The sequence below is a fragment of the Cnephaeus nilssonii genome (assembly GCF_951640355.1).
Source record: "Cnephaeus nilssonii genome assembly, chromosome: 16".
Lineage (NCBI taxonomy): Eukaryota > Metazoa > Chordata > Mammalia > Chiroptera > Vespertilionidae > Cnephaeus > Cnephaeus nilssonii.
The window spans coordinates 60311241-60325620 of NC_137087.1; the positions used below are offsets into that span (position 1 = coordinate 60311241).

At 56.7% G+C, this 14380-nt stretch overlaps 1 protein-coding gene across 1 annotated transcript in view; it reads left to right on the top strand.

Annotated features, from left to right (window-relative positions):
- LOC307112712 ((E2-independent) E3 ubiquitin-conjugating enzyme FATS) overlaps positions 1 to 14380 on the top strand; it is a 101578-nt gene that overhangs the window by 50083 nt on the left and 37115 nt on the right. The window contains exon 2 of the mRNA XM_079793614.1: positions 6091 to 7195. Coding sequence (XP_079649740.1) covers positions 6091 to 7195 — 1105 coding nt within the window. The remainder of the gene's footprint in view (positions 1 to 6090; positions 7196 to 14380) is intronic.

Below are 14380 nucleotides of genomic sequence, written 5' to 3' on the forward strand. Positions count from 1 at the left end.
GAGCTTACGTTTGTCAGGAGAAGTCTCACTGTTTCTAGAAATTTCAAAAACCTCAGCGTCCTGTGGCAGGTTTACTGAGGACGCACGGGAGGATTTCATGTGCAGCCTTCCCAATATATTGGTCTTGGACATGTTGACCGTTTTTATTTTAAAAATCACAAAATAAGCACGGTTTCTTTTTTTTCCTTAATATTTTTGTGTCCGATTTCACTTGCGCCGTGTTTACAGGGTGAATTCATTTCCCCGGCATTCGGCAGAAGGTCTGTGAATGGGGTGGGGGGGGGGGGCCCACTGGGTGCCTGTGTCCATCGGTCTCACCTTTCCATACTGGAGCAGTCGGGGTGTTTCCCGGGTACGAAGGCTTCCCCGTCGTGAGGGGCATGGCAGAGACTCCCGCCACCAACAGGACCCCGCCCACCCCCTCCCCCGGCTACCGTGTTTCCTAGCCGGTGCCTTTGCTGGTGGTAGAAAGTCCCCCTCCCCTGCCCGGGGTGGCTGAGCCTCCCGCTGCAGAGCGGGCCCTGGAGTGGAGTTGTGATTCCGTTCACGGCAGTTTTGCTTTTCCTGCTAAATGCACGAATGCGAACTGCCGCGGAGATGCTGAGCACGTGGGAAACACTCCCACAAGGCTGGCTCGCCAGTGGGGTGCAAACTACCCTCCCCCCCCCCGCCGCCCTCACCTTGCTCAGCTCTGGGACTGCAGGCTCCTGCTCCCCAGGCCCTGGAGACGCGCAGGGTTAATAAACGTCAAAGGTGGCCTTGCTCCAGGCTCAGCTCTCTGCAGCTGACGAGCGGCTCCTGGCTGCGGCTCAGGTGGCACGGCGCCGCCCACCCCATGCTAAACCTGTCCGGTGCCTGGGCCTCGCGGCTTCCCGGTCCTGTTAGCGGCTGGCTTTGCTGTTGGCTATTTTGTTTTGGTTTTGGTTAATCCTCACTCAAGGACGTTTTTTCCCACTGATTTTCAGAGAAAGTGAAAGGGAAGGCGAGAGGGAGAGAGAGACACATCCATGTGAGAGAGACCCATCGATCGGTTGCCTCCCACACGTGCCCGGCGGGAGCTGGGATCGAACCTGCAACCCAGGGTACATACCCTCGACTGGAATCCAACCCCAGACCCTTCTGTGCGCAGCCCGAGGCTCTAACCACTGAGCTCACCAGCCAGAGCATGTCTTTCTTTTCGGTAACATCATCATCTGGTGGAGCTGCGATGCTAGCCTTCTGCTGGCCCCTCTGTTGTCTCAAGACTTGTGTGATATTGGCGTTATTTCCCCTTACGTGTTTGATAGAATTCATCTTTCCCAGGTATGCCCGGGGCTGCCTGGGCGGCTTGGCTGTCTCCCAAACTCGCACTTCCTGCCTCGGGCCAGACCGCCTGGGCCCTGGCGTTTTCCTCTGCAGGACGGGTTTGGAGAAGGAGTTTGCTCCTCTCATAGCAGCAGGCGCTTAGGATCTTCTGTTCCATCTTGTGTCGATGTGGGCTTTTAAAAGCCCATTGGTGCATTTTTTCTGTGTTGGTGCATCTATTCACGTGACGCTTATTGATAATATGTCCCTATTGACCCTGCTCGCAGGAATAGCAGCTCTTTCATTCCCAACAACGGCCGTTCGGTTGTGTTTTCACCGCGATGGTTTTATTGATCCCCCCACAAGCGAGCCTGCGTGGGGCCGGGCCGGTGAGGGTTTCCCCTGCTGACCTCTGACCTCTGACCTCGGAGCAGAGCGGCGTCTCCGGCCCCGCAGCCTCCTGTGCTGGAGTGGGTGTCGCTGCAGTGGAGAGTCCTTGAGGCTGGCAGTGTGGCCTTCACTCAAGTTCATGTTCGGGCCCGCCCAGTCCTGCCGGACCTGTTTCTCAGGCAGCCGGAGCTGCCCGGCTCTCTTCCCAGCACCCTCCATCCACGGCTGTCGCGTCGTTTTGTCCCCGATCTGTCCTCCTGCGGCCACACCCTCTCGGGGCCGCGCCTATGTTTCCGCTGTGCCTCGCCCCCGGGAGCTGCCAAACCTTGGCGTTGGCTCCTTTGGGTGCATTCCTGCGCCCGGCGTCCACGCCAGCGCTGCCTGGCACCTCCCCCTGCTGCCTGTGCAGGTACCACCCTGGGCAGCCGGCAGGAGAGCCCTGATTAGCAAAGTTCTCTCTCCCCAAAGTCCACGTTCACCAGCGAAACGCCTTTTATCTTGTCAGTCTAGTTTCTGGTTTCTGATTTTGCAATCAAGAGTAAAACTTGCATTATCATGAGCACCATGACCTTTTTCATGTATGTATTTTTTGTTAATTCTCACCCAAGGATGTTTTTCTTTGATTTTTTAGAGAGACTAGGAGGGGGCGAGGAGGGGAGAGAGAGAGAACATCAGTTGGTTGCCTCCCGCTTGCACCCTGACCCGGGCTGGGGATTGAGCCTGCAACCCAGGTACATGCCCTTGACTGGGAATCGAACCCGAGACCCTTCGGTCTGAGGGCCGACACTCTAACCACTGAGCCAATCCGGCCAGGGCAGCACCAAGAGCCTTGGCTAGAATGATCAGCAGCATATGCGCTCCGTGAGGGCAGACATGATGTTTATGGTGCTCATTGCTGTGACTGCGGTGTGTGGACGGGTGCCCGGCCCACGGCCGATGCTATACACGCGCATGCTGGGTAAATAACGAAAGAAATGTGATTGGTGCTTCCTATAGGCTGAGCTGCAAGCTGAAGATTTTCAGTGTCTTCTCTCTTAGCGCTCATGACAATCCAGCGAAATAGGTCGCGGGTCCTTGTTTTGCAGACGGGGAAACTGAGGCTGGAGACGTTAGGTGACTTGTCGAAGTCACAGACTGTATAGTAAGTGGTCAAGCCAGGTTCGAGCCCAGGTCCGGCCCAAAGAGCGTGCTCTCCGCCTCTGGGGCAGGAATGCCGCTCCCAGCGGAGGAGGCGGTGTGAGCTGCTGCCTTCCCGCAGGCCCAGGTCCAGGCCCAGGTCCCTGCCGCGCCTTCATCCACGGAGGGTAGCGCACTGGGATGCGGTGGCACCAGATGGCACCCCGGGCCCGAGGCCCAACCCCAGACTGCTCCGCCCGTGTCCTGACGCTTCCGAGCTGCGGTCAGATCCCCCGTTCTCCCAGTGACGCCTGTGCGGGGATCGCTAACATTGCAGACGCTCAGCTGGAGCTCCCTGACCCGGTGGCCCTGGGCAGGCTACGCAAACGAGGCTCAGCTTCTTCATCTGTAAAATGGGTTTGTCACAGCGCCCGCCGCGTAAGGCCCATCCGTAACACAGACTCACGTCCGACGTCCATCTCACAGCGAAGCACCAGTGAGGTTGACTGGACTCAGAGGGCCGTGGGGACATCCGGGGACATTCCCGTCGATCCCGTGTTTACGAAACTGCTCACCAAAGGCTGTTCCTGCACCGAACGGCCCGTGTTTCCAGCCCCTCCCCGGGTGGGCCGCTCTCCGCACCACGCGGTGCCAGCCCTCCGGAGGCAGGACGGGCGCCCTGTGCCTCGCCCCTCCCGCCGCGGCTGCTGCCAGCTCACCCTCGCGCCGGATCACCTCTGCCTGGACCGTCTGTGGCACAGGCGTCACGGTTCAGTGACTTCTCCAGTTCATTACCTGCTCTACTTTTCAAAAAAGAACAAAAACCACAGTTTCACTGGCTTTTATCTGTGTTGTTAATTACAAGCTCCCTCAATGCGGCTGGGTCTACGTGACAATGGTCCTCATAATTCAGTGTCGTCGGTGTTTCATGAAATCGCATGGAGACCCATCGCTCTGGTAACGGCTTGCATGGTGAGCAGCCGCCGCCTGGCTCAGTTTTCTGGATGAGCCGGTTTGCAGACATCAGTACAACGTGCTGCGAGCAGGTTAGACACGGGAACGCGATGCCGCCTGGGTGGGTGTTAACACGCAGAAACGTACACGCTGACGACGCTGCTGGGCCAGAGACCCGGCATCCTCAAAGGCAGGTGGGACATAAGTCCCGAGAAGCTGGGGAGAAAGAGGAGAAATGTGTGTCTGAGGGAGGCAGTGGGTAAAATAGTTCTTGGACACATCTTTTTAAAAAATATGTTTTTATTGATTTCAGAGGGGAAGGGAGAGGGAGAGAGAGAGAAACATCCATGATGAGAGAGAATCACCGATCGGCTGCCTCCTGCACGCCCCCCACTGGGGATCAAGCCCACAACCCAGGCATGTGCTCCTGACTGGAATCAAACCCGGGACCCTTCAGTCCACAGGCCGGCACTATCCACTGAGCCACACCAGCCGGGGCGACACATCTTTGGAGTAACGGCTGTGTACACTTTGTTTTGACTTGTCAAAGGAGCCTCAGATATAAACGTCAAAGTGGCGATTTCTGTCCCTGCTAAGGAGAGACGCCCGGGCGGACAGCCCGCCCCTCCCCCGGGGGGGGGGGCCCACGGACATTCTGGTGACGTCATCACAGGGGGTAGAAGGCTCCGAGGTTCTTCAGCTCAGGCCGGAGGAGGAGCCCGACTCATTCCGAGGGCGGCGACGGCGGTGGCGTGGCCGGTTCCTCGCTGAGCTGAGCGCACCCCGCAGTGCAGGCCTTTGGAAGGAGGCAGAGGGCTCAGGAGCCTCGTGGGATCCACCCCGAGTGGGGAGGGCACGTGCTGACCTCTCCCCGCAGGTGGGACTCTTCTCAAAAGAGAAACGCATCTTCCGCCAGTCGCGCTGGGCCAGGGTCCTCAGGGTCCTCAGGGTCCTCAGAGTGGGGGGCTGACCAGGGCATCTCCCACAGCCTGGGTCACGGTGGGGAGGGAAAGACAGGCCAGGGCGTGAGGAAGGACGGGTGAGCGATGCGGCTCGCGGAGAAGGGAGCTTACACACTCAGCCGCCTGCCGTCCGTCCGCATTGACGCCGACGAGTGACTCCCGGGCGGAGCCGATGCCGCTTGGCGGCTGTCTGCAGGTCAGCTCCGGTGCTGGGCCGCGGGACCCTGTGACCCTGTCCCTGGCCCGCGCTCGGCCCAGCATGCTCCGCTGTCCTCGGCGTCGCTGGGCCTCCCTGCCTCTCCGCTTTCCCCGGCCACCTGCTCCTTTCCCGTGGGCTCCACGTGGGCTGCACCTCCTCCCCGCCCGCGTCCCCGGGCGTCTAAATCCACGCCATCCTGCAAGGGCGTTCCCGGGTCCCCTTCCCGACCCCTCCTGGGTCCCTCGGCGGGCGGGTCCCTCTGTCGCTGGCAGGTGGCAAAGCCGTGACTTCCTCCCGCTTCGTGGGGGCGGGGAGCGTCTCACCGGCCACCGCCTCGCAGCCCAGGTCAGGCCGGTGCTGGGGGTCCTGAGGCCGGGCTCTGGTGGGGGCTGGGGAGCTGAGAGGCAGAGCAGGAGCCTGTGAGAGCTCTGGGGCCGATCCCCCCGCCACCTCCGAGGAGGGAGGGAGCAGCCGGGCGGGCGGCCTCCTGCCCTCGCACAAGCCTCTCTCCTGGAAACCGAGGCCCGGTGCTGTCTGGCCCGGCTCCTGCTGGTCCCCGTGTGGGAGACGCGAACCCCCTCCCGTGACACAGCCGTCCCGCTGCTGGGACACGCCACGCCTCCACTGGTCTTGCTCTCGCTAACCTGCCCCAAAGGCCCCCAGGGGTGACTTGCTGGGTGATGCCTGTCGGGGGGTCACCCGATGGCGGGGACCTCTGTGGTGGTGACAGCCGTGGGGGCAGGTGGGAGGGGCAGGTGGGAGGGGCAGGGGCGAGTCCTCACCACCAGCAGGCACTGTGCTAAATTCGCCATATTCGTCGTCTCATTCCTCATAAAACCCTAGGGCCGTGGTCGGCAAACTCATGAGTCCACAGAGCCAAATATCAACAGTACAACGACTGAAATTCCTTTTGAGAGCCACATTGTTTAAACTTAAACTTCTTCTAACGCCACTTCTTCAAAATAGACTTGCCCAGGCCGTGGTATTTTGTGGAAGAGCCACACTCAAGGGGCCAAAGAGCCACATGTGGCTCGCGAGCCGCGGTTTGCCGACCACTGGCGTGGGGTAAAGGCCTCGGATGAGAGCGTTGGGCGCAGCGCCCTGCGGCCCCTGGAGAGCCTGCGGGCGCTGGGGCGGACGCTGGAGTGCGTGGCCGGAATAACGCCGATCTCTTTCCGTTCGCAGGAGACGCTGGCATCCCAGGACACGAAGATGATTTCCTCCTTGGTCATCTCGCAGCTGATGGAGGAGAACAAGCCCACGGAGAAGGGGGCCGCCGTGCCCGTGCCGTGCGCCGCCGCTCAGCCGCCCATGTGGCCCGGGAAGCGCGCTCTGGCCAGCCGCAGCGGGGTCACCATCAACAGGGCCTTCGCGTTCCTTCCCGGCCAGCGAGGACCGCAGCCACCGGCCGGGGTGTGTGGACCTGAGCCTGCGCTCACCCCCAAAGAGGAGAGGCAGCCGGGCGGCAGCCCCCAGAAGGGGTTTGCCTCCATCACCATCACCGCCCGGCGCGTGGGCCCCCCAGCCAGGGCCCTGGCGTGGGGCCCTGGGGGGGACCCGCCGTGCACCCGGTGCAGGGCCCAGGACCCTCAGCTCAGGGGCCCCCCTGCTCTGGCCAGCGGCGCTGATCCAGGCTGGCACCACGGACCTCTCGCCTGCACGGACCCCGCCGGAAGCAGCCCTAGGATGCAGCTGGAGTTCCCGGAGGCCCACGCACGGCTGTGTGACGGACACCAGTACTGGGTGGCTGGCGTGGACCCCGGGGAGGACAGGCTCTCCCCGGGCCGCCCGCGGTCGGGGCAGGGCCCGCTGCTGTTCAGCTCCTGTGTGCACCTCAGGGTGTCTCGGCGGTGCCCTCCGGACAGGTCCCTCTCGGTCCCCATGGAGCCAACGCAGCCAGCCGGCCCCCAGACGCACAGGTCCGTCCTGTCGCTCAACCTGAACTGCAGTTCTCACAGACTGACACCAGATGGGGCCGACGGCCCAGCCTCCGGAGGGCCAATCAGCAGCAGCCTGAAGCAGCAGCTGGTGGAGGGCTCCGGCCTCCTGGGCCCGCGCTGGGCCCCCGCCCTGCACCCCTCCTTGGGGCAGGTGCACCTGGGGGCCGGCACATGCCCTTGGAGTGGCCGCGCTCCGACGGAAAGCACAGAACTCGCAGACGCGGGGACTCGGCAGATCACTGCGAGGAAAGGGGAGGGGGACCACGGGGCTCCTGGTCGCACCAGCGGTCACGCCAGTGCTCACGCCAACCAGCTGTCCATCCACATTCCCGGCTGGAGCTACCGGGCGGGTGAGTGGCCCTCGCTTCCCCGGTGGGGCCCCAGCACAGACCCCCCCGTAGGCCAGGTGCCGGGTGCGAAGCCCGGCCAGGTGGCCGCGAGCTGCTTCTCCGTCACTCACCCCCTCCCAGGGCAGCTCTCCATCCCCGGCTGCGCTCCCAGCGACGGCCACGCCCTGCGGTGTCTGCGCTGGGGGGCTCCCCGGGAGGAGATCCTGGGACAGGACAGTCTGGCCCTCCACGCTTTGTTCCAACGACAAATCCAGACCATGTGAGAGGCAGAAACTGTGGCCCCAGGTCACCTGAGGGTCGGGTGGGCCTACGTGGTCCCAGAGCAGGCGAGGACAGGGCCCCGCCCACAGGTTGTCTGTGGTCCCAGCATCTGCACATTCGACGGTGTCCAGAGCAATGCCCTTTCACTGCCAATCAGACGGTTGATATTTGTGGGTTGGCTCCATAATAGAGCGTGTGTATGTGTGTGTGCATACATGTGTGTGTGTGCACATGTGTGGATGTGTGATCACGCATGTGTGGGAGTGTGTGCACGTGTGTGAGTGTATGTGAATGTGTGTGTAATAACTACAGGGCATTTTCTAAAGGAAGCGAAGCTGGGCCTCTCCAGGCCGGACAGCAGCAGTTTTCTGTCTCCTCGGCCGTGTTTCGTGGAGCCGCTTGGCCAGGATGTGCTGCTGTTCCCAGGTCACGTGGCAGGCAGGGGTCCCTGGGCCTGCTGGGCGCCCCCTCTCCGGGAGGCTGGGCGGGAACGGGGCCTCAGCCAGAGGCCCGAGCTCCTTCTCTCTCTGTGCAAACTTCGATTTTCTGCTTTACTCTCTGCGAGAGGCTCTGGCGTCTGCATGAGCGACTTCCCACCGGGGGAAGATATTTAAAGGTAACGGCAGTGACATGGGAAGGGCAGCTTGTGCGTGATAATTCACGGTGCGATCCCCGCCCATTAACGCCGTGTTAATTAACCAAAGTGGCTGTGAAATATGTTAAAGCTGTAATGCGCGCAGACAGGAAAGGATGTAATTAATTTGACAAGTTTATGTCTAGCCAATGCTCAGAGATCTTTAAGGCCTGTGACACACTCCCAGATGGATCCGACCGTCGGGACGCCTGAGCCATGCGGGCGGAGGGCAGGGGAGAGACGGGCGTGCATTTGGGGTTCTCAAAGAGCCCCTCAGGCTTGAAGAAATTTCCGGTTTATTTGCCTAAAGTGAAATGTGTGAGGGAAAGGGATTCTGTGTGACTCTGGGTCCCTTAACCCAGAAGTTCAAAGCTGCAGAACCTGCCCGGTCCCAGAGGAGGGCTGTGTCTCCCTGTGCTGACATTAGACTCCGCCCGCAGGGGCGCGTGGGGTTTAGTTCACGGAGCACTTGTGCCGCCTGCGGGAAGGCGCTGTCACAGCCAGTGCATGTCTGTGTCAGCTCACCAGACAGTGTGCTTTAGAGTCAGCTCCTCTAGTCCCACGAGGGGCTGGAAACACTTGAGGAGCCCTATCTTACCAGTGAGATGTGTCTTAGTGACCCAGAGCTGGAGCCAGCAAGCGTTCTTTCTTAAAGTATGTTTTTATTGATGTCAGAGAGGAAGGGAGAGGGAGAGAGAGATAGAAACATGAGTGAGGGGAGAGAATCATCAATCGGGTGCCTCCTGCACGCCCCACACTGGGGATTGAGCCTGCAACCGGGACATGTGCCCTGACCAGGAATTGAACCCTGACCTCCTGATTCATAGGACAACACCCAAGCACTGAGCCACACCAATCCGGCAGCAAGTTTTTTTGTTTGTTTGTTTGTTTGTTTTAAGGACCAGATATTAATGATTAAGTATGGCTTTGGGAGGGCCAGATGGTCTCTGTAGCAACTACTTAACTTTTCTGTGGTAGAGCAAAAGTAGCCACTGTTACAATGAATGAATGAGCGTGGATGGCTGTGTTTCAATAAAACTTTATTTATAAAAACAGGTGGGGGCCCATTTTGGTCCCATAGGCTGTAATTTGCTGATTCTGAATCATCCGTCCTCCAAGATGAACTCCACCCTGTGTCCAATGCTGCCTGTGGGATTCTCTGGGGATTCACCTTGGAGATGGGAAGTTATGGACTTTTGTTGGGCAAGGGGAAGGAGAAGGGGGAGGGGGAGGGGGAGGGGGAGGGGAAGGAAGCAGGTCCAGGCAGTGGCACCTGAGACCTTCAGACATTAATACATTATGGGCGCCGAGAACAGCAACGGGCAGAATGACAAAGCGCGGTGCCCTGAGCGCAGTGCCCTGAAGTCACCATGGTTCATATTTTAGTAAACTGGCTCCCCTTCTCTTGCTATGCGCGTCTGCTTCTTTCTGTGAAACCGTGGAGCTCCAGCTGCACACGTAATGTCCCCCTGGGCCTCTGCCACTTGGCGCCGTGCCATCCATATTTGCTGACATGAACAGGACGCTGCAGAGATAATGTTTACGGACGTCCAGATGATGTGCCCGATGGGCCGATCCAAGCCTCGCGATTTCCTCACCGTAGGTCCTTCGCGTTGCTACGCGTTCTTCACTTTGGAGGATGATGGGGATGAGGAACTTGGCGTGGGAGACTTTTCTACACGCTGGTGATTTTCTTTTGGGAAAAAAAAAAATCCCTGAAGTGGAACGTTGAGATCAGAGCGCAGTCGCCTTTGTAAGGTTCTTGACGCGCGATGTACATGAGGCTCCCCGAGAAACCCCGTGAGGACCGTCTCTACGTGGGCTTGGCCAAGAGCGTCTTCTGTCCTTCCTGTGCAGGAGAGAGCAGGGGCCCCTTTGTGAATGTCCCCTGGGGAGCACCCCCCCACACACACAGTGGGGAATCGCTGAGCTAGAGGAAGAAATCAGTGGTTGGCACGGGGGCGGGGGGCGGGGCGGGGAGGGAGAAGGCCCTGCCTTATTGCGCTGGAGCCGGCGTCTCTGCGGTTGCTGGGGAAGGGGAACATTTTGGGTTATGTCTGCAGCTCACCTTGACCTTGGCCATAGCTGGCTCCGTGGTCCCCACCCCTCTGTCACCTTCTCCCTCGAGGCCCCGGTAGTGTCTACATTTGGGCCAGATCATTTTCTGTGGAGCACTGTGGGATGTGCACAGTGTCCCTAGCCCTCGCCACTCCCCCCGAGATGTGCGAAACGCAAATGTCTTCAGATGCGCACTGGGTCAGGGGACAGGACAAAACCGCTCTTGGCTGAGCACCACGGCCGCACTGTGCCCGACCTCCTTGCCGCCGCGGCCGGGGACCACCCTGCCCAGCAGTCCTCACCGCCCACCGCGCGGACCGCTCCGCGCACCCTCCCAGCCTCTCCTCTCAAGCACAGACTCCCAGAATCCTCTGGCCTTTCATGCGATATGTTGGCTGTGTCGCCAGGGCCACTTCCTTCTTCTAGATGTCACTGCGGTCAGGACCCAAGTCCCATTCGTGGGCACTGACCTCGGCACGCCCAGCCGGGAGCCGGGGCCTGGAGCACTTGCTCAGGACCTGGGTGCCAGGTGGGGGACAGGTCATCCTGATGACCCAACAAAGCCTTGCTGATGTCAGGGTCACCCAAAGGCCTGCTGCCTGTTCTCTCTCAAACCACCTCTCCCCGGGGCCATACGCGAAACCGCTCTGCTCGGAGAGGCTGGGCGCCATGTAACGTTCCGGTCCGGAGGTAGGTGGAGAGAAGTCAAGAAGCTGCAGCCTCCCCCACTTTGTTGTGAATCTGAGGGGAAAGGTCTCAGAATGCTGCTTTCCTCCAAGAACTCAGTCAGAATAACCCGGTATTGTCACGGAACGACTTTGTTGTCCTTCCGATGGTCACGTTTAAGGTCCAAACCCCCGAGGACATGTATGAAGAGTGTTACAGAAATATTTTGAAGGTGTTTTTACTTGTTCAGCTCTTGGTCAAGGTGGATGAGATGGGGTCCCTCCCCCAGGACCTTGAACGTGCTGGTCCCATCACTGCCCAGAGGCCGTGGTCTCCGGAGGCTGCTCCTGTCAGCCCGCCTCCCCCCCCCCCCCCCCGTGTCCCTGTGGGGGAAGGGCTCGGTCCTTCTTCCGAGTCACCCTCTCGATGGCATGTGGGTCGAGTCCCCACCGTTGCTTAGGGAACAGTAATTCTAATTGTCCACTCGCTCAGGTTTGCCACGTGAGGTAAGAGAATTGGACTCGAGGCCTGTAGCAGGCTAATGGGATAACGGCCCAAAACTACAGAGCACCCCACGAATGAGAGCAGTGACCATTGGGGGGACTGAGCAGAAGCACCTGGGTTTGGGAGTGGGACCCATCTCAGTTTCAATTCCGACTCTGCCCGTGGCCAACCCGGTGTTCTCGGTGAGGTGATTTACCCGGAGCCCCGGACACGGTGGTGCGTGGTGGGAACTCAGCTTACTGCGATCATCGTTGGTCCTCATCTGAGCTGTCTGCAGGAAAGGAATGTTGACGTGATTGGGGAAAGAGGAAGTGATAATAGCATGGTGAATTCCATAAGGAAAAGGTATATATTTCAGATATAGATGACCCTAGAGAAAAGGGGAAAAAAATGTGAGAAACAGGTGATGTGTTTAATTCCTTTGGCTTGATGTTTTTTGTTTGTTTGTTTGCTTTTTTCAAAATTATCTTAAAGCAGAAGCTCAGATCTTTCTAAAATGTGTAAAATTCTTTTCAATGTTTCTGACTAATGTGGGAGAATAAGAAATGAATGAAGGTGGTAGGACCAGCCATAAAGTCATCTTATACTACATTGTGCAAGGAGTTTGTAGTTAAATGCAGAAATCTTTTTCACGTTGCTACCACAGGGTCATGTATTTCCCACGTTAGGTCTTAGCCACATGAAGGCATTCCTGTGGGTGAAGGACCACAGCTCTCATTTGTGGCATCCTAGTATCTCACATGGCTCAGCAGCTGTTATCAGAGACCATGGAAAGGTGTTCTTAACACATTGCGGACCAGTAGTTTTATCACTAGCTTTACCCAGTGGCCAGATAAGTTTCCATTGAATGAGTACAAAAAACGTTTTACATAAATGTTAAAGGCACGCTTTAAAATTAAATACCCATTGCATTTTGAAGTTATTTATTACATGTTCTTACAAGCTAATATCTTTTTAAAGTATGGTAGTTTGTAAAACACTGTGTAATATGAAGCGAGTATTCTCGTGATCAGTTGGCAATGTGTTAAGCAGTGGAGAGCATCAGATGCATTAAGGATGTGTTTTCAAAATGTCTGTGCTGAATCCTATGAGTCTACGCCTCCCTAGTGAAGAGCCCCATTCCTGAGGATGTAGGGGATGGAAAATAATGTCCCTTCCACCTAAGTTCTTCCTGGAGCTCTTATAAGAAACGGCCTACTTAACAGGAGAAAAACAAATATGTTTATTAACATGTAGTGTTCATCCGTATGTGGGAGCAACTGGGGAAAAAGAGTAACTCAAAGTGGTGGCTGAGAACTCTGGCTTATATATAGCATTTTCAACAAAGACCAATTTTGTGGAGAAAGGACAGGACAAAGGAAAGCATGCTTAGGCATCCAAGGTTGGCAGAGTGAGAAGATAAATATATGAGGAAAGAAATGGTAGATAAAAGCTGGTAAACTTTACGTTGATTCCTCTGGTGATGTCTCCAGGCTGATAGGGTCTATAGGGGTCTCCGATGATTATCTTCTGTCCTTCCTTGTAGAGGAGAGAGAAGGGACACCTTTGTAAACGTATGTCTTGCTGTTAGACAGATGGGGGAGGGCAGAGAGCTTTCCTTGTATCTGCTTCTTTGCAAATTGCCTTCACCTCAAAATAGCCCTTAGGCCAAATGTCCCCTGGGGAGCAAAATCCCCCACAGTTAGACTAAGAAACCAATGGTTGGTACCATACTGTTAACTGAACTGCAGTCTTTATTCCATTTCACCAGTTTTCCCACTAATGCCTTTTTCTGTTCCAGGAACCCATCCAGGATACCACGTTGCATTTAGTCATCATGTCTATCGATGGTAATTTTTGACATTCAGATGTTATTATCTTTTTAATCCTTTCTCCTTTGTTTTCACCGACAGGCTCAGAATGGCCTTCTCTCTGGCTTCCATTCCTGTCTAGTTCCTTCCTTTATATCTGTCATCCCCCTGGATAGATTTCCTCAGAGGGGGGAAGATCGGGATCAGTTTTTCTAAATGGTTTACCCAATGTCCACTGATGATTGAGGAGATAATATTTCTCTACTGGTTGAAAATGCCAATCATCTATCAAGTTAGTGTTTCTACAAGAATTTCCCTAATGCATTTTGTTGTTTTGTTCTAGAAAATGTCATGCCTCTTGAGTATTACCTGACTTATAAAAGCTGCTCTGTTACTGTCTGTGGATTTGAAAGGCAGAGAATATATTAGACACTGCTAAGTGTGAACCGTCGGCATTAGACACAGCTCATTCGGGCAGGAGTCGGGCTGTGAGAGACTGGCTGCCGTAGTACCTTTTCAGATTTTGATTATTTTATTTTACAAATGCCCCCTCGATCTAACCCTATCTCTCTGAACTGGAATACTCTAGGGACCTCCTCTACATGTAATCATACAATGTTTGTCTTTTTGTGGTTGGATTCTCTCACTTCTCATGATGCCCTCCAGGTTCATCCCTGTTGTAGCCCCGTCAGCATTGCCTTCCTGGTTGAGGCTGAACCGTATCCTGCTGCAGGCACAGGCATTCTGGGTATCCACTCATCTGTCGGAGGACACGGGGGTTGCTTCCACTTCTCGGCTAGTGTGAACTATGCTGCTGTGAACATGGGTGTACAGATATCTGTCTGAGTCTCTGCCTTTAACTCATTGGTTATGCACATACCCGGACGCGGAACTGCTGGGTCACATGGCGGTTCCGTGTTTGACTTTCTGAGAACCCGCCATTCCATTGTCCACAGCAGCCGCACCACGTCACATCCCCCCCCACCCCCCCAACCCCCCAACCCCCCCAGCAAGGCACAGCTCTCCAGCCTCCCACACCCTGGCTCACTCTGGCTGTTTTCTTACTTTTCTGATAGCAGCCATCTTGCTGCCTGTGAAGTAGCATCGCATGATGGTTCTGATGTGCATTCCCCTGACGACTCCCTACTGCTGCTGAGTATCTTGTTGGGTGCCTATCGGCCATTTGTACGTCGTCTTTGGATAAATGTCGATTCAAATCCTTTGCCCATTTTTTATTCAGGTTATTCCATTGTTTCTATTCCTAATTTGATG